The 26,371-nt window shown below is 43.0% G+C and overlaps 1 protein-coding gene across 1 annotated transcript in view; it reads right to left on the minus strand.

Annotated features, from left to right (window-relative positions):
• LOC146679073 (protein kinase C-binding protein NELL1-like) overlaps nucleotides 1–26,371 on the minus strand; it is a 312,233-nt gene that overhangs the window by 227,638 nt on the left and 58,224 nt on the right. Inside the window, exon 4 of the mRNA XM_085407775.1 lies at nucleotides 14,099–14,269. Coding sequence (XP_085263901.1) covers nucleotides 14,099–14,269 — 171 coding nt within the window. The remainder of the gene's footprint in view (nucleotides 1–14,098; nucleotides 14,270–26,371) is intronic.

A 26,371-nucleotide genomic window follows, 5' to 3' on the forward strand; every position in this document is an offset into this window, starting at 1 on the left:
ATCTACACTGTGAACACAACTCAGATCTGACAAAAGTATGCACTGCATATTGATACAAAGTGCAGCCAAAAAAAGAAAGAAAATATTTTCACTCTCATCCGCAAAGAAGAACTCAACTGAGCTGTCTATTTTTTTCCATGTCATTGGTGTCTCAGATCTTTACTTTAGTATGTGTCTTTTTTTCCAATGATGCTGTACCAATACAACAAGAAATAGAAATTAATCTGCATTTGTGTAAATAGCATTGTAAGTTGCATATAGACAACTTATGATGTTGTTCTTGTTCTGACAGAAAGACCATCAAAACTAGACAAATGGACCATTTTAAAAATGCTTTCTTTGGTTCTTTTGTAATACAGGAATTATGTTATAAACACATATATTATACTTTGTGTTTATGAAAGTATCATCTTTGCTGGAGGGGTTTTCCTCTGAGAATATTGCTGTGCACTAATTATGGCAAAAGCATGACCAAATAACAGGAAGCAAGTTTTGCCCAGGCCTGTTTCCATGACAACCAAAGAACAAAACCCACTAATGAAGACTTAAATGCAATTATGAGCTCAGGATAAAGCTACTAACCTTGTATTAAGACAGACCAGCGCATTGCACTGCCCCAGGCCACATCCGGTCAGTTTGCCATCCCTGACCATCCCATGTGAGGTCAACAGGAAATTAAGATTAAAATATAATTAAATACAAATCATGCACTTTATTCCATTTTGGCCATCAAATATCATCATCAGAGAATGGCTTACTGTAGTTTGCAGTTTTTTTGGAAATCAAAATAAACTTTAATGTTTTTATTTTGAAGGTGATCTTTTTTTCTTTTTTTTTTCTTTTTTTACAATTTACATTTTGCAAATGTGTGCAAGCAAATACAGTTTCACCTTAGAACAGCCCTTTGCTTGCTAACATCAAACAAACAGATGTCAGCTTACATTGAAAAAGAAACATTGATGCAATTTAGAGTTTTTAGCAAAACATGAGTTTCTAAGTAGTTAGAGGTAGCTAGAGGTAAAGCCATCTGTTTAGCTTGTGGAGAGAAGATTGCTATGTTTAAGGATTAAAGTATAAAGCGCCACTAGGAGACTAAATACGCAGAGAATTTCAAGAACTCAACTCATTTAGAATAGGAATGGACATCTAAACCTTTGTCAGACTCAGGACATTATGGCAAATCTGGATCTTCAGTCAGTGGACAATTTTGTCTTTTTTTTACCATAGTACTGCACAAGAGCTGTGATGGTTGGATTCTGGAGTCAGACACTCGCTCTACTTTTAAGATTATTATGAAACTTTTCATGTTCCTGTGTATATTAAAGTGTATATTAAAGCTTAATTAGGTGACCCTAAAACATTCCTTGGTTATGCTGCAATAAGATTAGGCTGCTGAAGGGGAAATATGTTGAACCTGGATGTAAAGTCAAGTGATAGAACTGAATCCAGAACTGAAATTGGGTATTTTTACATTGTGTTATTCACTACGAGGTGTTGTGTAAGTCATTGCTAAAAACTAACCATGCTGTTGATGGTGTAAGTAAAATACTTCACTTGATCAGGGCATGAGCACTGAATCACAGATCGTTTGTTGCACTTTTGGAGCAGCAGAATACTGGACATGGTGACAGAGGCTACCACACATCTGTCGGGTGGATCAGCCTCGGCAAAGAATATGAAACCTGAGCGCAGAAATTAAAATAGTTTTCACTGAAAGACAATAATATACTAGAGTGCTCAGAATGAAAGGCATCTGGCTTTTGCTGTTGTTGACATAAGATACTACACCTGAGTGTAATGCACTTGTTCAAGTACAAAACAGATTACAGTTATCTCACTGTACAAAAAACAAAACAAAGTTGAAAAACATCAACAAAGTGATGATGAGTTTATGTTTGCAGTGGTAACTGAGATCAGAAAACAAATGAGGCACTCCTAAACAATCAAATCAACCCCTTTTAACCACTGTGAGGCATACATTTTAATGTTATATGGCTCCACCCTAAAGGCGGCAGTGGAATAGAACCCAGTTAGTTTCCAGGTTGACTTTCATCTCACATCTAAAGATCATACATGCAGCAGAGCCTTGGCTATGAGAGTCAAAGAATAAAAAGAAAAAGAAAACAGATCCAGGAGTAAGAACGAAAATACTGAAAAGAGGAAAAAGAGCCCCTGGGAAGAACAAGCCAGTCTGTGCACGACATGACCTTCTGCAAGTAGGGGACAACCACCTGGTAGTGTAATTGTCATTACTGCAATTAGGTCCAAACACAAAAAGCTTACCAAGTGTGTAGAAAGGGTGTATGTGCTGGATGTCTGCCTATAATTCAATTAGGAGAAATTAGAAATCACAATTACTGCACCTGACCTTGTCTAGACTCTGCAGTGGCACTAATGCAAGTATTACAAATCAAGGTGTGTGAAAAACAAATACCTAAAATAACACACTGATCTCACAAAACACATTTGATAATAAAATGATAGGTGGAAGCAAGGGCAACCAGGCAAAAAAAAATGTGGCTGAAGAAGTTGAGGGGGTTGTCCACCAATCAAAAAGAGCTGCAAGTTTGATGCGCAGCGCTTTCATGTGCATGTCGTGGTGTCCTTGACCAAGAAACCAAACCCCATCAACTGGAGTTCAAGTGTGCATGTGATAGCAAGAGAGAAAGAAATAGTTTAAGGTGCATAATAAAAACTTTATGATTATGTGTGTGAATGGGTGAATGTGGCTTCTAGTAAAAAATGCTTTGAGTGTTGTGTTAGAGTAAAAACCAGTGTATGTAGGCACTAGATAACTGACCAAAATCATTGACTTTGTTTAAGGGAACATATTGCAGCTATCTTTTCCCTCCACACATCTGAGTGCAACATGTTGTTATTTACAAATGTCTGAGCTGTTCACTGAAATGCTCCTAAAATGCTGCAGAAAATTCATTTTTCATCCTGACAGGTAAGCTATACCAAGTTTTGTTCACAAAGCAGCCGACAGACAGAACAGCACATCTTAGACTAAATGTCTGTGACTTTGACTTTTAGTGAGACTATCATTGTAAGTTATGATAATGAACTAAAAGTAGAATGGCAATGACATCATAGTGATTGGAGGATTCAGTTTTGCGTCTAAGTAGTAATGAGGTTTTGTGTGGTGTACAACTCTGATGAATGTTAAAGTAAATGAATGGAAAAAAGGAACAACAAAAGACTCACAACATTACTGTTTTTTTATATTTTTATTTCTTTTTTTGGATATACATCAGAAGTATTGTGGTGGTATTCTGCCAGGCCCAACCCAGATAAATGAAAGAGTTCCTACACGGAAGTTCATATAGTATAAAATCTGAGCCAAATCAAATATGTGGATTAATTTGATGTGATGACCCCAAATGAAAAAAAGTAGCTGCCAAAAGTACCTTTAGGTTAGGTGCAAAAAATACAGGTAAGTTGTCTTTTTCCCCTTTCCAGTATCTCGTTTTTGTCAGTTTTAACAACAACACAAGTCTCACTCTCATGTATCTTTCATATATAACCGTTTCCTTTGGCTCATGATCCTTTCAAGGTTATTCTCTATCTTTTATCTGGTGTTCACAGATGTATCTAAGAATCAAGAGACAAGTGAAATTGTTCAGATTCACTTAATGTTTAAGAGACAATAAGAAGGAGTGTAGCTTTGCCAGACTTGTAAAATAAATCTCCATGCAACAGATTGGGAGCATTTATTAGGTTGTTATTGAAAGAAAAAAGATGTGAACAAACTGTGCTGAGCCAAGCTGATAAGCCTTGAGGCAAGCTACATTAATCAATGCACAGAAGAAGCATAATTACTGACAGAGACTGAGTATTGTCAGATAAGATGAGGATGAGTCCACAGAAAGAGTTCACAGCAGTACACATGTGGAGAAAGAAAAAACACTGAGGTCAAGCACTTCTAACCCTGGATTAATCTGGATTTATTAGTGTAGACACTGTTAGGTCAACACCAAATAATTGTGAGGTGATGATCAGAGCAGAGCAAACATTTAAAGTGACACAGTGTTGGGTCTTTAGAAGACCTCAAGAATTAAGCTTTTTTTTTTTATTATGTCTGATCATAGTCCAGACGAGAGCTTGGACACTAAATTTCAGAGCTAAATTTATATTTCAGTCATTTGAGCCAAAGTGATAAATCTAACAAACTAAATTCAGACAAATATGGGTTCATCTGGGTGTCATTTAGAATAAGCTACATATTTTCTAAAGAACAATCAGCCATAACACACAAATGAAATGATAAGATAGATAAGATAAGATAACTCTTTATTGTCATTGCACAGTCATACATTGTACAGTAGTACAATGAAATTGAAAAAACTGTCCTACGTCGGCACTACATATAACACAACACGACACGATATGACACATCACAACGCAACAAACAACACAACACAGTATATTAACTTAGTATAAAAAAGAAGAATAAGTGTATGTGTATTGCACACTGTTATTATTGCACATTAATTATTATTGCACCTTGTTATAAATATAAATATTATTGTTTTAAACATTGTTACCTCCCCCCTAAAAAAGTCCAGGGAGGTATCCAGTCAGGTCAGCTATTTACATTGATCAGGGCTATTGCCCTGTTGTAAAAGCTGTCCTTGAGTCTATTTGTTCGGGACCTCAGCAGCCTGAACCTCCTGCCAGATGGCAGCAACTTAAACACCCGGTGTCCTGGGTGTGTGCAGTCCCGTAGGATGCTGCGTGCCCTCTTGAGACAGCGAGTGCTGTACAGGTCCTTCAGGGAGGGAAGAGGATGTCCAATGAGTTTTTGGGCCATGTTGATGACCCTCTGGGGTGCCTTTCTGTGTGCTGTGGTGCAGCTGGAGAACCACACACCGATGCAATATGTCAGCACACTTTCAATGGAGCAGCGGTAGAAGACGGTCAGCAGCTCCTTCTTCAGGTCCATTTTTCTGAGGATTCTCAGAAAGTGGAGATGCTGTTGGGCCTTCTTTAAGACCGCAGAGGTGTTAGAGCTCCATTGGAGGTCTGTGTCTATGTGCACACCCAGAAACTTGAAACTGGAGACCCTTTCCACGCACTCCCCGTTGATGCAGCTCGGACTTCCTCCTTCTGAAGTCAACTACCAGTTCTTTTGTTTTGGTGGTATTGAGGTCCAGGTTGTTATCTGCACACCAATCTGACAGCCTCTGAACTTCAGCTCTGTACGCAGTCTCATCTCCCCCTGAGATGAGCCCCACCACGGTGGTATCATCTGCAAACTTGATGACTGTGTTGTCTGGAAACTAACACAGTCAAGTGTGTACAGAGTGTACAGTAGGGGACTCAGTACACAGCCTTGTGGAGAGCCGGTGTTGAGGCTGAGGGCTGAGGAAAGATGAGGCCCCACTCTAACTCTCTGTACACGGTCTGAGAGGAAGTCTCTGATCCAGCGGCAGGTGGTGGAAGGAAGTCCAATTTCCAGCAGTTTAACTATTAGTCTGTCCGGGAGTATCGTATTGAAAGCAGAGCTAAAGTCAACAAAGAGCAGCCTGGCGTAACGGCCCTGCACTTCCAGGTGAGAGATGGTGGTGTGGAGCGTTGTAGCGATGGCATCTTCAGTTGATCTGTTAGCTCTGTATGCAAACTGGAGCGGGTCGAGTGTGGGTGGCAAACAGGACATGATGTGATGTCGGACCAGTTTCTCGAAGCACTTCATTATAACAGGTGTCGGTAGTCGTTGAGGCTGCTAATGTTAGTATGCTTTGGCAGTGGGACAATTGTGGCTGACTTTAGGCACGGCGGCTCTGTAGCCCTTTTGGATGTTGCTGTAGGCTTTATCAAATGTGTTTTTCCCCCTCGTTGCACATTTAATATGCTGTTCAAATCTGGGGAATACTGACCTTAAATCAGCATGGTTGAAGTCCCCAGCTATAATGTGCACTGCGTTTGGATGGGAGTTCTGCTGGTTGCTTATTGTCTTGTGCAGCTCCTCCATGGCCGAGTTAGCATTAGCATCGGGTGGTACATACACGGCCGTTACCATGACAACAGTAAACTCGCGAGGTATGTAGACGGGTCTGCACTTCACAGTCAAATATTCCAAATCTGGGGAACAGTGGCTGTCTACAGTCTTTGTGTTTTTGCACCAGCTGTCATTGGTGTAGATGCATAAACCCCCTCCTTTGATCTTACCGGAGTGGCCATTCCTGTCGTGACGGTGGACCGTGCGGCCTGCTAGCTCAACAGCCGAGTCCGGAATTGATGGCTGCAGCCAAGTCTCTGTGAGTAATATTATGCTGCTGTCCCGTACACACTTATTGACTGCAATTTGTAATCTCAGTTCGTCGATTTTGTTGGTTATGGACCTGACGTTGGAGAGGAAAATACTCGGAAGCGGTGGCTTAAATGGCTGTTTCTTTAGCCGAGCTAATGGGCCCGCCCTGCAGCCACGCTTTTGCCTCCTTTGTTTACGTTTCCTCTTTGTCTTGCCGCTGGGAAGAACCAACCACGGAGACCCTGGAGCTCTTATTATGTCCTCCGGAATGCCGTGAAAGTGGTGATAGTCCGATGTAATGCTCACAGCGTAATCCCAAACTCAGAAGGTCCTGACGACTGTAGGTGGACTCTACTCGATGTATAATGATAAAAAAACACACACATCCACACAGATACACGTAGAAAAAGTAAAAAACAAAACAGCGAACGTGAAGAGCAGTGAGCCGCTGCGTCTGTGCGCGCCGCCATCTTGCTAGGAGGCAAGAATGGATTGATTTTGTTGTTAAAAGGATTGGCTGGACGGTTGTCTGCTGTTACTTAATGGATACGCTGTGTGGCAGAAAGCCTACTTCCAAAATCTCTGCATTGGAGCAACTAAGATATTTTGTGTGTTTGAAGGACAGAATATCATCGCGCTGTCCTGACTGAACAATAACAATGAGGGTGAAAAATCCTTATATTTACCTCCAGCTCCAGTAACCTGACACCTTCATGCATTAGCATTTTTTAATTTAACATTTAGTTATCGTGGTTTATTAACCAAGTGTTATTAATTAGCTATTCAAAGGGCAATTCCCTCTTAGAGCTGTCTGTCAGGAAACATATAAAAGAGGTATATAAAATAGGTAGGACCTACATTAAAACATGGTCTATGTCTATCTGATGTCCCCTACTGAGTAGTACATACGAGTTCAACATCTATACTTTAATATCAATGTTTTCCTTAAAATAACTAATATTAAGTTTCACTATTTTTTTTTATCTTTGTGATTGTCAAATCCGTTTGAAATCTCAACTGTAATTACACTGGAATCATTTCAATTATTATGTCATCAAGGTGTTTTATGGTTAACATTATCATAACCATTAGAATTCATTTAAGTATCATATAAGTATCCCGGACGAGCCCCCACTTATGTTACGACCCGGCTCCACTGCGGTTTATTTCACACCTCAAACATTTAGTAAACAATTAAGCAAATACAAGTACTCTGCAATAAATTACAGGTAGTAAGAAAATAAACTACTAACTCTTTTACGCTACGTCCACACCTACACGAGTATTTTTGAAAACGCAGCTGTTTCGTCCACATGTAAACGGCATTTCGAATCACCGAAAATGGAGATTTTTTTAAAACTCCTTTTTTTGCGTTTACGTGTGGACGAGGAATACTGTCATGGTCCTGAGTCTGAGGACTCAGTGTTTTGTGTTCCTTATGCTTTTGTTCATTCAGAGTGTGTATTCTGTTGTGATTTTGCCATTTGTTAGGTTTCTGTTCTTTGCCTGCCTGCTTCCACTTCTCTGTGTTCCCTCTGTCTGTCCATGGTGTTATTGTGTCTGCTCATGAGTCTGCCTGTCAAGTTCAGTGTCCGGTCTGGTTCTCTGTGTCTGTTAGTTTCCTGTTTTATTCTGAAAGTTCATGTCTCATGTCAGTGTGTTCAGTTTTACCTCTCCCCTGTCTCGTTAGCCTTATTGCTCCCAGCTGTGTCTCCCTCCTGTGGCCCATTCCCTGATTACTCCCCGTGTATTTAAGCCCTGTGTTTTCCTGTGCTCTCTGTCGCGTCGTCTGTTTAACTCCATGTCAGTCTGCATTATTCTGTTACCTGGTATTCATTCTGCGTCTCTCTGCCATCTCTCTTTGTGTGCATTTCGCTCCTCCGTGAGTGTCTGGTTTAAGTTTTGTTCTTTAGTTTTCCCAGTTTAGGTTTGTTTACTCCCCGCTCTGCTCTTCCTGTTTTGTCACTTTATCACCTCTGCAAATATATTTTCACTCGCACCCCAGTCAGTGCCTGCATCTTGGATCCTTTTCTCAATTCACCACACGACTGCTGTGCAGCCGTGACAGTACGACGCGAACACAAGATGGATCCAGCGGTCTTGGCCGGGGAGAGCGACCTCACACGTGCCCTACGCCTGGTGGACTGGGTAACCCACACCTCCAATGCACGAGCGAAAGTTGTGGGGATAAATGCCGTTGAGGCAATCCTGGCCGGAAATCCCTATCTCCACCAGGTCCGGGGATTTACAGACTTAATCGCTGAGCTGCATAAAGCCCAGGAAGCGGTGCAAGCTCGGGAAGTAGCCAATTGTGCCCAGCAACAATGGACTACGACCGCCACAAAGCATCCGTCTCAGATTCACCCACCGGAGGTTTCACGGCCCGACCCCCCAGAGGTTTTTCCCTGCCTGTCGGAGCCGTCAGCGGTGGGGAGGAAACATTCGCGCCACCGACGCTTCACCCCACAGCCGGATTCAGGGACTCCTGTGCGACCAGCTGTGGTGAGTTTTAAGGACGCTGGTGCTTCTGGGACTGTGTTTTCTGGGGCCGTTCATGGGGAGGGTAAAGACAGTACACGGCGTTTACCTACCTTCGTGGTAACTGACCTCTCACAAGTTGGCATTTTCAAAACATCCATAACAGTAGCTGACTGTGTTTCATCCACTCCACCACCAACTCCAGTCTCACTTCAACCAGTACATCAGCCTTTAGCCAGTTCATTAGCCCAGCCTGCATCTATGCCATTAGCCCGATCACCCGTTCCCTCCATACTGGAGGCTGTGTCTGTGCCACCCATTTTGAATCTCGTTCCTAGCACCCATTTTGAGCGGAGAGACAAATGCATTAAAACCACTCTAGTTTCTCAGAAACTGGCTAATTTAGAGACTGTTACTCGCCCCAGGGCCTCCCCAGAGGCTGGGTCTCAGCCCCCAGCAGACTCAGGACCCCTGGCGGTTAAGAAGCCAGCTGAGGACCACACCCGGCCGTCGCTGCCTGAGCAGACCCAATGCTCTGCGCAGCTGCAGTCTGCCATGTGTTTGCCAGAGGCCCGTGCGCCTGCTGGTTCTGTTGCGTCCCTGCCAGAGGCCCGTGCGCCTGCTGGTTCTGTTGCGTCCCTGCCAGAGGCCCGTGTGCCTGCTGGTTCTTTTCTGTCTCTGCCAGAGGTCTCCGCACCTGCTGGTTCTGTCCTGTGTGTGCCAGGGGCTTTAGTGCCCACTGGTTCTGAGACTGTTTTTGCTGGGGGGCCCGAGGAGCCCGTCCAGCCTTCTGCCTCGTCAGCTGGGGGGCCCGAGGAGCCCGTCCAGCCATCTGCCTCGTCAGCTGGGGGGCCCGAGGAGCCCGTCCAGCCTTCTGCCTCGTCAGCTGAGGGGCCCGAGGAGCCCGTCCAGCCTTCTGCCTCGTCAGCTGGGGGGCCTGAGGAGCCCGTCCAGCCCTCAGCTGCAGTCTCATCACCAGCTGCAGTCTCATCACCCTCGCCTGGTCCAGCTTCCGCTTCCTCATCAGCATCGCCTGGTCCAGCATCTGCTTCAGCATCGCCTGGTCCAGCATCTGGTCCAGCATCTGCTTCAGCATCGCCTGGTCCAGCATCTGCTTCCTCATCAGCTGCTTCGTCTGGTCCAGCCTCAGCATCCTCATCAGCTGCTTCGTCTGGTCCAGCCACTGCTTCATCCTCATCAGCTGCTTCGTCTGGTCCAGCCACTGCTTCATCCTCGTCTGGTCCAGCCTCCGCTTCATCCTCGTCTGGTCCGGCTTCAGCCTCCGCTTCATCCTCGTCTGGTCCGGCTTCAGCCTCCGCTTCATCCTCGTCTGGTCCGGCTCCAGCATCCTCATCAGCATCGCCTGGTCCGGCTCCAGCATCCTCATCAGCATCGCCTGGTCCGGCTCCAGCATACTCATCAGCATCGCCTGGTCCGGCTCCAGCATACTCATCAGCCTCGCCTGGTCCAGCCTCCGCTTCTGCTTCAGCCTCGCCTGGTCCAGCCTCCGCATCCGCTTCAGCCTCGCCTGGTCCAGCCTCCGCATCCTCATCATCCTCATCAGCTTCGTCTGGTCCAGCCTCCGCCTCGTCTGGTCCAGCCTCCGCTTCGCCTGGGGCTGCAGGGGCTACGCAGCCTTCAGGTCCCCTACTACCACCTCCACATTGTCGGTCATCTGCCAGGCCGCTTGTTGGGCATCTCCGCCACTGTGGACGCCCTCCTGAACGCCCTCCTGAACGCCGCCACTACCTTCCACGTGGCCGGCCTCCGGACTTGTTTCCGCACCGCTGTTGCCGTCCGCACGGTCGGCCCCCAGAGCTGTTTCCACGCCGCTGTTGCCGTCTGCACGGTCGGCCCCCAGGACTGTTTCCACACCACTGCCTACTGCGTGGCCGGCCTCCGGACCTGCCCCACTGCTGCTGCCTTTCACACGGTCGGCCCCCGGAACTGAACTGTTTTGGCCTCCGGGTCGGCCCCCTGACCTTGTCCGTCTGGGCCTTTTTCGGACTATGTAATCAGAACTTTATTATGCAGCACTTTTCCTGGTAAATGTCTTATGTTTATTGACAGGCTTCATCCCACTTTGTATAGTCCACATGTTCTTCAAATAATATTTTCCTCTTTTTCAATCAATCTTACACAAGGACAGCAGAGGAAGAAAGGAAAATTCCATGAATTTTCAGGACTCTGAACCACCATCAGAGTAATTTCAAATCCTAACCCAAGGTAAGAGCCCTCCGTTTGGGCATAGGGACCTGCACAAGGAAGTCAAATAAGATGACATGTAAATGCTGAAGCTGCTACCCTCCACAATACCAGAGGAATTATAAGTATAAGATATGGAAATGAGTTCAGAAACACATAAAAAATATTGTTCACATGGATCTGTCAAACTTCATGAAGGGACAGCAGTATCTAGAGAACAGGGCAGTTATGAACAAGTCTCGTTTCCCAACTTGAACAATGTCCAAAATGTGCGTAGGGGAACATTCGGTTCATTTAAAAAATTATTATGGTGATGAGCGATGTGGGTCAAAGACATTTAAACTGTGTCTGAATACATTACTGCAACTGAAATTATTATTTTAAAGCCATTCATCGGAGCAAAAGCAGGAGAATGAAACGTAACATTGGGGAGGGTGATATTAATTTCCTAGAATGTCCTTTGGTAACCTCCAAAGAGAAGGTACATCAAGTCTTCTGCTTCATATTCAACCGGCAGACATGAAGGTGATATTGATTTTTTTTTGTCTAATGCTTGCCAATAAAGCAAATCAGCGTATTTCCCCCCAAATAAAACGATGTCTTTAATATTTCATTTATAATTTCTTTTATATCATTACTCTTTGTACTGTAATTCTGAGCCTTATTGACTTACTGATTTTGCAGTTAAACATGAGTCTATGAGACCCAACAACATCTTGTGTTTGGCTGTAAAATAGACATCAGTAAAGGAAAAGCCAAAGGAACACTACAAGTTTAAGTCCACCCGAGGATATGACAATAAATTGCTCCATCTCCCATTTACAGACACTTAAAAGCATTTAATGAGCCTTGAAATCAATAGAGTGTGGTTTAGTGCAGAAATTATACTCTTAAAAATTCAAAGCTAATGGGTCTGCTAGTTTGAATAAGTAAATATTCTTAACACGAAGAATATGAAAGGCTCAGTTTGGGTGGATATGAATATGCAATTTTTATTTCGCTTGTTTTGTCAACGCAGATTTACTTCCTGACTATTATTCTTTGTCTAAGTTTGTGTGGCATTGAGTTAATTTGTATTATTATTCTAAACAAACATGAAATATAACTGTACCTTTGTGATGAAAACTATCCTGTATATAAATCAATACAGTGTTTAGATTTATAGACAGCTTTGTCTGATTGGTCATTCATTGATACTAAATTTTTATCAAAAAAACAAACAAACATACAATTTCAAGCTTTATCAATGCACACTTACAGATAAAAATATTGAATAATGTCACAGATAAAAGTCAGTGACATGAAAGTAGATGTACAGTAGATTTTGTGGGTTATCGTTAGTTTTTTTGTTTTTGGTTAGACTGTTTATTGCATAAACCTTTTGGTTTCTTGTATTTACCCAGCACTGGTGATTTAAAATTATCTGCCCCAAAGACGCACAGGCAATTGCACTTGTAGATGAAAGTCAAATTTAGCGTATTGTAGAAAAGGCCGAATTAACAGTTGTTCTGTTTTTGTTGTTTGACACTTTGACAGAGCCACAACTAGGTTTCACCGTATATTCTGAGATTACGGTGGGAGAGGAGCTGATGGTGACACTTGGGGCAGCTGGGAAAAACATCCCCTTGTTAGAGCATCACAACGGACTAAAGTGCGGTGTTGTTGCTCAGATGAAAGACATCATGAGCTGTGATTGCTACTTTAAAGACATTCTGAAAACTGAGTGGCATGTGGCTTTAGCTGGCATTGCTGCAGATGACAGTGAATTCAGATGACCAAACAAAGGTAAGAGCTGAAAGTGTCTGCTGATGAGGTGGTGAACCTGACCCAGACACATGGAGTAAGTGGCTTGGTAAGCATGTTGACATTCACACTCTTTCTTGCCTTGACATTACAGTTCTAAATATAGGCCTTCAAATTCCTTGCATGTCTTGGTAAATGAGAAAAAGGGCATCAGTGCAAAGTTAATGTTTGTATTGCTGAATGACCTGATTAAGTACATACATATATATCAGATTTTCAGAAAACTTGATCTCTGGCCTTGACCTTGAGGTCAGGATCACTGAAATTTTTACTCATTTAAGATGTTTGGCAGATGCACCTGTGCTATGAATTTCAGCATCCTACATAACCTTGTTCTCAAGTTATCACATTCACAAACTTGGGTGTCCACACTGCCCACCCGCCACCCCGGCAGGATGCCCATCAGCCTTTCACAGCTGAGGGGGTAAAAAAGCATTAGTGACTAGACTCTGTAAAAATGAGTAGGATTTAGACACAGTCACAGGCACTTGCTCAGACAGTTACGCTAAGTATCAGGCTTCACTTTTATACCACACGCAGCCACAAGCTAATGACTAATAGCACCAAACCAACCCATTCAATTTCACTGTATTAATTACATCAGCCCTGCTCAAAATAACAGCATAAGCAAAACGTTTTGATTCAAATTATGTTTTGATCTTTTTCTATCCAATAACACTCTGATGCCCTCCTTCATCTTCACCAGACTATCATCAGAGAGACAGCCACTGCAGTGATAATTAATTGACAAACCACCAGCCTGATGGGTATAATAGGCATCTGGGAAAAATCAATATTAGAGCGCAATCCTCGCGTGCATCGTACCGTCTTTCATCCTCAAGTGGTGACAGAGCATTACCTCCACTCAAATTTAGCCTGCTTGTTCTGTCTAGCAACTGTATTTAAAAAAAGGACAAGTGATGCCTTCATGGGTCTCAGGAGAGAATGTGAGGGCTGAGAAAGACTGTCACAACTGAAGTGCGTGTTTACAGATCAGCCTCGAGTATTCTCTTTAGATAAGGGTATTCACTGGCCAATCAATGTGGCGATTATATCATCGGTACCTTCCACTTCATTAAACAACGGTGTGAGCTGAAGACACATCCTATACAGAGACACACAGGATGTTATATCAGTATACAGCCTTTCTCTTCGTTAGTCTGTCCTTGAATGTTTTACTGTCAGCCATGCTAACACCCTGCTCTCCACAAGGAGAATGCACTGAACAAATATTTACCCTGATAAACACAGGCAGCTCATTAGACATGTCACTTCAAAGGAGCATGGGAAAAATTACTCAGCACAGTCTCTTGTGACAGAGATGTGAAGGTGCTCAAGAGCGGTATGTGTGTGTGTTACCTGTTACAGTCAACGTGCAGAAGCAGGTGGGAGGCACTGATGGTAAGGGCGATCTTGTGCCACTGGCCATCAGCGAGGCGGTAGGGGAAGGATTCAGAACGTGGCTTGCCTTTGAAGCGGTAGTGATAGCGGATCTCCTCTCTCACCCCGCTGCTTTCCAGCTCGAAGTAGCTGCATGGGGGAGAAGTCACAGGTCACAGATGCTCAGTTTCCTGAACAAAGGAAGGGGAAACTCAAAGAAAACACATTATGTGTACGAGGTTTTATCCAAAAGCAGGTTGGAAGATTTTTAAACCCCCACGGACTGCCATTTGGCTTTTTCTACCTTTAAAACCCGGAGAGCAGCCAAATGGCTTTTAGCTAGGCTTTAGCGTCAGCCAAGTGGAAGCTAAATTGGCTAGTCATTCATATGTAAATTGGGTCGTTATCTGGGAATTCTGGAGGGAGGGGAGTGGGGGTGTGTGATTGAGGGCGTGGGGGAGCTGCTAAAAGCTGTGCACTTCCTTTTGTGTTTCATCTTGATGCATTCTCAATCGTCCAGGGAAATAAATCTCCAAAAGTCACCAACTTGGAGTGTTTCAGTTTGCCATCTTAGGGAGAAATCAACACACATGGGTGTATGTCCTTTGTTGCTGAGATTTATTGATAAAAACAGTACAAAAAACCAACCATTTGTACACATATTTACAAATAATAATAAAAAGTGAGTGAGTACAATTCAACATTTTCAGCAATCACTCACAATCCTGGCACTGCCATGGTATCTGTAGTCTGCATTTACCACATGTGTATCTTTTGCAGTGAACACATCGCACAGTGGCATGATTGTTCTTGCAGTTGTGTTTGACCTGACACGTGGCTCTTTTTCCAGGGCTAGGTGTGGAGGGTTGTGTCCGAAGCAACTGTTCTTTTCTTGCCTTCTTCCCAGCTACATGAGAGCGAGCCAACTCTGTTGCAAGCGCCACCAGGAAGTCCACCCGTCTTTCCTTCGTCCCAGTGCATGCTTGATACAGCACATGTGCATTCAGTGCTGCCATGTCAATCATGTTATAAAACACGGCGACTGGCCAGCGCCGTGTTCCTTTGCGGACAGTGTACTCCCGAACCATCTGGTCCATCACATCCACGCCACACTTTGTTTTGTTGTAAAGGGAGACAGTGTTTGGCTTCCTTTTGGTGGTGTTATCAGTCTGAACCACGCTGTGCATGCTGCTAAGAACATAGACTGTCTTCTTCCGTTTGGCCGCATACGCCGTCAGCGTGGCAGCAGAGGTTGAAAACACCTAAGAAATAAGATAAATTGTTATTTCCATAGCCCTTTTACACACAATGAAACACATAAACATAGAACCACAAAAGACCTGTAACATACCTGAGTGGTGAATTCATTGCGATCTGTCTGTCTAGTGGATTGAGGAATTTCCCTGCGAATCCTGTTGACTGTGCCGAGGATGGTGGTTTTCCGTCTAAGAAGTTTTTGTGCAAGTGAAAGCGTGGTGAAAAAAAATTGTCCGTGGTAACATTTCTGCCCTTGTCTAGGAATGGTTCCATCAGCCTCATTACTACATTTTCAGAAAGTCTCTCCCCAGTGGGACGATTGGGGTCCTTGCCAAGATATGGGAAGACATTGCAAATGTACTTGGATTTTAGGTCGCAAGCCACCCAAAACTTGATCCCAAACTTGTCAGGTTTACTTGCAATATACTGCAGGAAACAGCACCGAGTCTTTGATGGGAAAAGCTGTTCATCAACGGTGATATGTAGACCAGGGTTGTAGCACGTGATGCAGTTGGTGACAAATGATCCCCACACACTGGAAATTGCAGCAAACTTGTCAGTCTTTGCTCGATCACAGCGGGTGGACTTGTCATCAAAGCGTAGGTGTTGCATGATGTTTTGGAAGCGGTTTCGTGCCATAGTTCCAATTATCTGTGGGTTTCCCAGGTTTGCTGACCAGCAGTCATTTACAGATGGAACCCTGTAAACCCCCCGCAAGATCACAATTGCAATAAGGATGAAAATGATAAGAATGATATTTCCTTTTTGGTTTTGGAGAAAGTGTTACGATAAGACTTGAGAATACATAGCAACAGAAAAGGTAGATGGAGAGTGGCTCCAATGCAAATATGGCTGGATCACTATCTATTCCAGGGAAATGAGTATGCGACCCAAATATGGCTCTGTCATGAATCGCTGTGCGGCAGGCAGGAGTTGGACCCAAAGTGCAGGACTCACAGACTCAGGGAGGTGAACTCAAAACTCAGCTTTATTTGCTGGCAGGGAAAAAAACATACAAACTAATCTAAACTGGGAACTTGGAAAACTCACAGAGAGACACACAGGGAGATCCACACAGCATGAGGGACGACGCGACACTGACTCAGAGAAACACAGGGTTTAAATACACTGGGAAGTAACGAGGGGAATGAGACACAGAAGGAGGGCACAGCTGGGAGAAATCAGGACTGACGAGACAAGCAAAGCAGGACGCATTCACATGAGACACGGACCATCAAAGTAAAACAGGAAGTATCACACAGAGACGCGAACTTGACACAGTGGAGACAGCAACTAAGAAATACAGAGACATAAACCATAAGGCAGAGGTCTAAGAACCAAAATACACAGGGAAATACTCAGCTGGGAACACAAGAGACTAGACTAGAGAGAGTAACAAAAAACCAACCATGAGAACATAATGCACAATGCAGAGTGACAGAAAACAAGAAACTCAAACATGCAAAGACACACAATTACACAGAACAGAGGGGACACAGAGAGACATGAAGGGCAAGGGATCAAAACTAGAAGCCATAGAATAAATCACACACAAGTACAATGATACAAAAATCACAAAGAACTAAAAACGCTGGGTCAGGAGACCCAGGACCGTGACACTATCAGGCACCAGAACACAGGTGTCTGTGTCTTCCTATCTGAAAGTCTCAGAACTTTCTGAACTGTAGAGAAGGAAATTTATCCATCACCCTGCTCAGTACATAGCAACTCACAACTCACAGCAAAAATACCCCCAAGTGAGTAATTGTGCACTGTAAAAGTCTCAGTTTTCTCTTGCCCAGACCATAACACATACCCAGGGTTTAAAACTAAAACTGGGTCAGCAACAAATTCTAAATTTTGGTGTTTCCGAAATGGCAGAGGAGAGTGGACCTTGGGCTGAAATGCGGCTGAAAGATGAACAGATTGCTCAGTGTAACATTAAAGCACAAAGTTCATCTAACAAACAAAGATTGGGGGGGGCTTTCTCTCTCAGTTTTACCTACTACCCTCACTTTACAGTGTGACTGCAGGCGTTTAACTTTAGCTCTTCCCTGCACCATGTGTGCTCTACTCTCCACCCTCATCAGGCACGCTAAATTAAGAGCCAACCAGGCACAAACAGCAGCAGCAGCCCAAGAGCCGCAGGCAACAAGTCGTGACATTTCAGCTTCCCTGCGGCTGAAAGTGACCCCAGCTCTGGAACCTCTGGCCTTAAGCACACATACACATTCACACACAGAAAGTACACCACATCTGGCAAACACAGCTCTCTAATATATAACCAAACATAGCCCAGAATGTCACCTATCCCAATATATTCAGAAGCAAAAAAACCAACCCAAAAAACACAGACTCACACAGGGATCAAGCCAATTCAATACCAAAGCTCGACAGCTCTCATGCATATTTATGAAAAGGGAGAGTGGACCTACTCCACAGAATATCAATCGGAATTATAGGACAGGAAGAGCTCAGAAGAACTTGACAAAAAAAAGAAAAAGTGTGCACACATACTGTAACTATGTAGGTGCAGTGGGTCAAAGTTGAACTGAGAAGTCAATCTATAAACTGAAGAACGCTTAAAAGATTACACTCCTGTATAGCTTTAAGGAAGACTGACGCTGCCACCCACATGCAAAGGAGCTTCATGAATGTGTTTTTCTTTTAATGATGTCATTTTGAATCCAAATGACATGCATTTATTTGGTATTAACCAAGGCTACATTATCATATCATAAACAAAGTTATGAGAGTTTACACAGGGTTTCAGATTGGCTGTTGCGTGAGTATTGTAATTAAGTCATGAATTGTTTGGCATCAAAAACCCTAATCTTTCTCCCAACACCAACCAAAACCTCAGGTTAATGAAAATGGACTGGCTCTTATATAGTGCTTTTCTGCTATACAACCTGTCTCATTCACCAGTGCATTTATTTAAGCACGTTTTTCTATGTCTGAGTGCTACCTAACATTTACACACCTTCACACTCTGTTGAATGCATCGGCAGCAACTTTGGGTTCAGTATCTTGCCAAAGGACAACTCAGACCTGCCAAAGATCAAACCAACAATCTTTTATTAACCTGCTTCACCTCCTGAGCCGAAGCCACCCTATAATGTTAGGTTGTAATAACAAATGCATCTCAATAAATGTACAAATAAATGAACTAAGTCACTGAAACTTAGCAAGCAGGTCTGGCCCAGATCTGGTATCAAGCCGGCACTGCTGGTTGATTTCTGGTATGATAAGACGTATGTCATTCAGATATGGGCCAGGCCTGGGATAGATGGCACTGTCTACGTGATGGCATGCAATATCTGGCTCGATTGTGGTCTGGTTTATGTGGCCCAGGCCCATAGAAAACAGGTCTGGCCCGGATCTGGCATCAAGCTGGCACTTCTGACTGACCGGTATCATGGCAGAGTGTATGTCAACCAGATGTGGGCTAGGTCTGGCAATGATGGCACTATTTGTGTTCCTATTTTTCTATTTTAGTTAGATGACCCAAATGCCATTTGCAATACTATACTGCTATAGTAGCCAACGTTTCAAATGCAGGTTTGACAGGTTTGTGAGTGTACACTTTAACCAAAACCTAGTGACGGTTTACTCCTCTTTGCTGGTGGGCGGCTGTAGCTCAGGCGGTAGAGCAGGTCACCTACTGATCGGAAGGTTGGAGGTTCAATCCCTGGCTTCTCTTGCATGTCAAGAGTGTGAATGTAGTCAGGAAGCACTCAGTTTAGAGAAAGTGTGTGATTGGGAGAATATGGCATGTTGTATAGAGCTCTGAGTAATAAGGGGGAAAGGAAGTGCGCTATAAAATAATCAGTCCATTCACTATCCGAACAGCGTTCTGTCATCTTACTTTTGCACTATTATGTTCCGGCACATGTTGCTATTACATGGCTTGATTAAGGTACACATTAAGCTGACATCTGGGCCAGCACAGGGCCAGCAGTGTGTTTGCAACTGGTCCGTGGCTGCACACAACTTACACATGGCCCACATACCGCAAAGAATGATGCCCTTTTGGTTCAAATTATTTAAATGTCTTATCTTAGAAGTTCCAAACAAATAGAGTACCTTTGTTAAGTTGAATGAAACATTTGAACTGCTGCAACAAAACAAGAAGACAAAGGAAAGGAGATGGTGATGATCAGTACATGCTATCTTAGGGTTCAGCTCAAACCTCTTCCACACTGCTAATGATGGCCCATCAACCCCCCACACAGCAGGCTGAGTTAGTGCTAAAACAATTATCATGCAGTAATTTAACAGGCATCATGAGGAAATGTTTTTCTACAACATTAAATTGCATTTCCACACTTCAAGTAGAGACGGCTTCATTACAAACATGTGTGCATGTTTAAGAGAAAGGGTAGGGTGCGACTGGAAGGTTGACTTTGTACAGCGTGTCACCTTTTGTGGAATTAAATGAATACATCACTCTAGGCCTACGACGGGCACCAGCCTGACAGCCCGACTCCATCATGCTGCAGGACACGGAGCCACTGATACTTGTCAGCTGGAGAAGAATCATTTGCATTGAACGAGGAGCAAAAAGAGAATGAGAGTGCTCCAGCTTCGCCTCTTTCACTGATGGAAGCCTCTTCTGGGCTTCAAGAGGCCTGAAATTTCTGAACGAGCAGAAATCCTGATTTGACTCATGAAATAATCATCAAAGGCATTAACTCCACTTCACAGCGAGCATTTATTTTATGAAGCATTTAGTTGTAGCTATTGTATTCTCGCATTACAGCATATTTAATGAAGGAGAATAATCTATTGGCAGGCAGTCCATTTGTTATGAGCAGCGCAGGCTGACAGCTAATAAAAATGACATATCTGTTTTGGTGCTCTCTGTACAAAATATAAAAAATGAGCCTTATCACCATTTAAATGCTTTCTTTTCATTGCTGATCCTTTAATAACCACCATTGTACAAAGCCACTTTTTTTTTTAACTAATAGAAACTGCTGTGCTCAAACAGACGCCTAATGTGAGTATGCATAGCTTTCAGGGGAAAAAAGTGTTTGCATATCAAACAAAAGTGAAAGCTCGTTGGCAGGAATAGAGGGAGGCTTGTTTTTATTAGAATAAGTTTAGAGTTGATAGTAAAATATTAGACATTACAAATCCTCCATTTTCGGAACCTAAATAAGTTACAGGGAAAAATTAACTTCATGAAACAATTAAAATTTGTTAAGATACTAAAGGGCAAGGCTTAAAACAATCCCAAACTTTGCTTTATAAATAAAAAAAAAACAAGTACATGCCATGATTGAATAGCTAATAGAGGTACTTTTAGCAGTACTAGCTCAAGTCATTGTTTTCTATATTAGTTTATCAGTTTCTCACATCATTCTGGAGGATTTTTTTGTATAGCAATGCTTCTGTTATTTAAATCAGGTTAAACTCTGAATTTTGAGGGCTATCGCAATACCTCGATTATTTTCTTTTTCAGCAGTTGTGTTTTAGATACAGAAGAGTTCCTGGTTGACTCAATGAATTAAACCTGAAACCTCAAATTGTTAGCCCACCACCACTGTGCTTTACAGTTGGTATGAGGTGTTTGTGATGATATGCTGTGGATTATGGCCAAAATCACCACTTAAGTCCTGGCAACCCTTCCAAAGAACTCATGCGTTTTTAGTGTTTATCTAAATGCACTGTCGTGAACCTTTAACATTAGACACACGAGCTGAGGCTCGCAGAGTCTGTCAAGAAGTGTCTTATCTCCCGAGATATTCAGCCCTGGGAAAATTGTGTATTAACACAAGACAAGCTCCAACTTCTGCTTTTATAGTGGTGTTCACACTTGCTAATGATTAGCTAATCGAGTGCATTCGATTAGCAGCATCTGGCTTTTCTGACCCTCTTTATTTCTATAGCAGTAGGAGTGCACTTAATTTTTCACAGGGACAAAGACTTGTACAAACAAAAACGTGTACTTCCAAGCAGCATTGTCCTGTGAAAATGAAAAAAAAAAAGCTCTAGGAAAGACATTTCTAATAATTACACTGTAATTCCATAGAAAAAGCTGGAAATTTACCTATTTACAAATCTGTAGAGACATAGAGCAAAATCAACATATTTACCCTAGTAAATATGAGACCGTACACTGATTGACTGCTGAAGCCAAAAACTACACTGCTGAGAGAAAAAGAGACTCAAACAAAGTATTACATTTGCAGACTACAGAGCTAAGGTGGAACAGCCTAGTGTGTGAGATATTTCTCCCTGGGTTTGCAACAAAAACAAAGAGTCCAGTGATCCATTATTAATTTTGAAAAGAAAAATGCTTTGAACCATACACACTACTGCACAGTGAGAATACTATTTTGTTGGGCTCGCATCTCACTGTCAAGAAAGAGGATCCAGTTATCATTCATATATTCTAATGCCCTGGATGTTGAAGGTAGTGTGAAGAGACACACAGATAACATAAAGAAATTATTCTGCACACTGACACATGGCACAAACATTGATTGAAAGTACTCTGATATATTTTTCTCTAGAAATTTCTCATATGCCTTAAGGACTGTAAGTTCAGTCCTTGTACAAGCTCATGGTCATCGTATCTTAAACCTAACACATGACTTGAAATATATCATATAGAGCATATACTGTAAGGGTTTCCCAGTTCTTGTTTGTGGGATCCTGAATTATAATCAGATTTCTTCAACTTCTAAATGTGCAAATTTTCCTTTGCCATGAGCATCACAAACAAAATTTGATTTGCCTCCACTGTGCTACAAACTCCAATCGATTTGATTTTCATATTTATCTGTTAAATGTTGTACCACTTAAAAGTTTGTGGTCACGTAAAAACGTGCTCACATTTGTTGTTTTATACAATTTAACACACTACGTTGTCAATAATAAAGAATAATTATTCAAATCATTAATCATTTATTATCTACACAAGTGTACAGCGGCTACAGTGTTCTAATGGCAAGTTGTATTATGTTGAAAGGAAACGTTTAGGAAAACATATTTTGTGTGTTGGCAGAGTTAGCACGACTCTGGTTCTGATTAAAGAAATTCAAATTCTGCTTCTCAGTATTTAACATTAACGCCAGAATCTGAGACTGATCTGCTGCGTCAGTCTCTGTGGGCACTGTGCATACTGCCCTTTTCATGTAGTATTACCAACTGCCTCTGACCAGAATCAAAAGAGAAGCTGGAAACATTGGTGGCTAAAAGAGCAAGAAGACAACTACATCAGTTTGAATTATATAGCATCATATATCATATGCCCCACTGCTCATCATCTAGCACCTTTATTATATGGTACTCATAAGCAGAGATGGGCAGTGTAATCCGATTACTTTTTTCAGGTAACGAGTAAAGTAAGGGATTACTATTGCAAAAACGGTACTTGGATTATCTTTACTTTCCCGTAGGAACGCTGCGTTACTGCGCTACTAAAACCGTGATTTTTTTGCGAGAATGTCTCATGACAGGGAAGTAAGCAAGTGCGACGGTTGTGACAACAGCTGTGTGCAGATCAACAGTGGATCATCGAGTACTGGAGAGAGTATGAGCGTGCAGCGTTTAAAAACTGTAGAAGTACTGACCTTACTTTAACCCTTGTGTGGTGTTCGTATTTTTGTTACTCAGCCAGTGTTCATGGGTCTGGTGGACCCGCTAGAGTTTTGGCTTTCCAAATTAACACTATCAAACAATTTTATGTTAAATTACTCAACAGATGTTTACTTCATCCCAATTACAAGCCATATGAACAGCAAACATGGTTAATTTTTTCCCTTTACCTTTATTAGATCACATTTATGAATTAATGTGCTTCTCGTTTTTCTTTTATATAAAATGTTATAAAAAAAAATCAGTTATAATCAAGTGGAGTGAGTGGAAAGACACAACACATTTACACGTGAAGCAATATGTTTCACAACTAAATGGCATCAGTTGCTCATCAATGGTGACATTAGGCCCAGGGTTGTAAAACAGGGGAGGTGGTGCACACACTTATCCCACACTGTCCTGATGGCAGGTAGCTTGTCTCTCTGCCGTCGAGCTGGTCTGTCGTCTCGGTTATCAAAACGGATAATCCTGGAAATTTTGTGGAAGTTTTCCAGAGACATTGATGCACGGAAAGGTTCTTGCCGGTTTCTGCATCCCACAGGCATTCTGTGGATTCCCCTTTGGACCTGAAAACTCCAGCAAGGATAAGAACCCCAAAGTAGGCCTTTGGGGTTCTTAGATGGATTTGGTCCATCTCCTTCCACCTCTCTCCAAAAACACACCTTCCTTCTAGATTACTGCAATCCAGAATAATTTTCTGGATGGAATCTGGGATGAAAAGCTCAAATGAAGACTTGATGTCCTGCACATGAGTAACTGTCAGCCGTGTTGGCCCTGGCTTATCACAGTAGCAGCTCTGCAGGGTGGCTCATTTCTTGGGCAAGAAGACCATTCAATTTCACCAGTTATTGACATCCATATTTCTTCACTTGCTGTCTGGTGGGCTTGTTCTGGTCCTGGAGCTGGCTGCAGATGGGGTACTCGTCTTCGTTTTGTTACTAAATGGTGCTCAACCTCATCCTCTTCTTCAAAGTCACTGTCAGACTCAGAAATGTGAAATATTCTGAAACCTCTTTGTCAACATCATCATCCGAAGCCCCTCTCTCTTCCAAAATCAATTGGATGGCCCTCGCAGCAGATAATCTTTTGTCATCTTGATCAGTTGTGATAAAGAACCACACTGGCAAAGTCTTATTTATAGTATTATGCCCCTAATTTGCAGGTGGGACAGGGTATGAGAAAATAAAATTTGGATCCCTCAAGAAAGAGGGTAAAATGTGTGGGAATGTAAGAGCAGACGTGTTGATAGTTGAATTTTCAACAATGTTGCAACTTTGTGCGCGAGCAGGAGGGGAAGAAAACACCATCAGCAGCACCAGAAAGGAGGAAGACAGAGTGTGGGAACACAGGACCTACACTTTCAACACTTTTACTAGACCTGGGTCCAGTGGACCCGAACACCTTGTATGTAATGTAAATGCGTGGGGGGAGGTACAGTATGAGGTCATTGAAAATTTGTTCAGATTCATGTTCTTCACAGAAAATAAGCCAAAGCCAATGAATTTCAGGTTGAAAAAAATAATTGTTTAATTTTTCTTTTGAAAAAAACTGAAAACGGGTCTCACAGACCCGAACACCATACAAGGGTTAAGTTTGATTCCATAAAAAGTGACAAAAACATTAGCATCCATTAGCATTGTGCGTGGGAAGAAAACATCTTTTTACGGCGAAAAAAACCCTAAACTTCCAAGCAAGCTCCGAGTGTGCTACCACGTAATGGGAAATTCACAGAGAAACTGCCGTATCCTTCCACTGACCGCTGCGGCACACCTGCACCAGGGTAAACCTTCGCCTACCCAACTCCTGCTTTACAGGTGAAAATAGAGCAAAAGGACTGCTAGTCTTTGATTTTATTTATTTTCTGCTGTGTTTTACTTCAATCAATAAATCTTTATTTATAAAGCACTTTTCATACAAAAAATGTAGCACAAAGTGCTTAACATAGTTAAAAGCAGCCCACCCCACCCTCCAACTCACTCCCCACACTCTCATTAACATAAATGATGTGAATACACACATATCTCCCCCCCCCCACACACACACACACACACACACGCGCACACTTAAAGAGTAAAAATTGGGCTGGGTTCACATGAGCCAAGTGAGGAAACACTATAACAGGGAGCCGTCTGCACCGAGAGCCGGTCACAGACCGCAGCCTCCAGGCTGGGCACACAGCAGGAGGGAGGCAAAGGAGCCCCCCAGCCAGGCTGAGAGGAACCCCAGAGACCCAGCAGCCACGGTCGATCACAGCCCCGGTGCAGAGAGCCCCCTTCGAGGAAACACTATTGTCACATCACATGTGCAGGTACATTGGTACAGCACATGCGAGTGAAATTCTTGTGTGCGAGCTTCACAAACAACAGAGTTGTGCAAAATACAATAACATAAACAGGCAAAATATACGAATGGCTAAATCTGAAACTAATAAATATATATGTACAATATATAATAGTATATGCAAAAAAAAAAAAATTTCTGGATGTGTATACTAAATGTTTTTCTACGTGTGTGTGTGTGTGTGTGTGTGTGTGTGTGTGTGTGTGTGTGTGTGTGTGTGTGTATACACATATTTTACAAATTAAATAGAGTCAATAAGTAAAATATATAAAAATATACAGAGTTGAGACATGTGCAAAACAGTGGCATTACTGTACAGTATGGAGTGCATAATGTTGAAGTTCCAGTAGTGAAGGTGAGGTGTCTATGACGTGTTCAGCAGTCTGATGGCCTGATGGAAAAAGCTGTCTCTCAGTCTGCTGGTACGGGACCGGATGCTGCAGAACCTCCTTCCTGAGGGAAGTAGTCTGAACAGTTTATGGCTGGGGTGACTGGAGTCCTTGATGATCCTCCCCGCTTTCCTCAGGCACCGCTTCCTATAGATGTCTTGGAGGGAGGGAAGCTCACCTCCAATTATCAGTTCAGAGCACCGCACTACTTTCTGGAGAGCTTTGCGGTTGTAGGCGGTGCTGTTGCCATACCAGGTGGTGATGCATCCAGTGAGGATGCTCTCAATGGCACAGTGATAGAAGGTCCTGAGGATGCGAGGGCTCATGCCAAATCTTTTCAGTCTCCTGAGAAAGAAGAGGCGCCGCTGCGCCTTCTTCACTGTTTTGTTTATGTGTACTGACCACGTAAGATCCTCAGCCAGATGTACACCAAGGAACCGGAAGCTGCTCACTCTCTCCACAGCAGCGCCGTTGATGGTGATGGGGGTGTGTACTTCTCTGCACCTCCGGAAGTCCACTATCAACTCCTTTGTCTTTGCGACGTTGAGGGTGAGATGGTTGTCTTGACACCAGTGGGTCAGGGCGCTGACCTCCTCCCTGTAAGCCGTCTCATCACCGTTGGTGATAAGACCCACCACTGTAGTGTCGTCCGCAAACT

Source organism: Rhamphochromis longiceps, linkage group LG1 (genome assembly GCF_057381845.1).
Source record: "Rhamphochromis longiceps isolate RC_006_pf linkage group LG1, R_longiceps_female_GT1.1, whole genome shotgun sequence".
Classification (NCBI taxonomy): Eukaryota; Metazoa; Chordata; class Actinopteri; order Cichliformes; family Cichlidae; genus Rhamphochromis; species Rhamphochromis longiceps.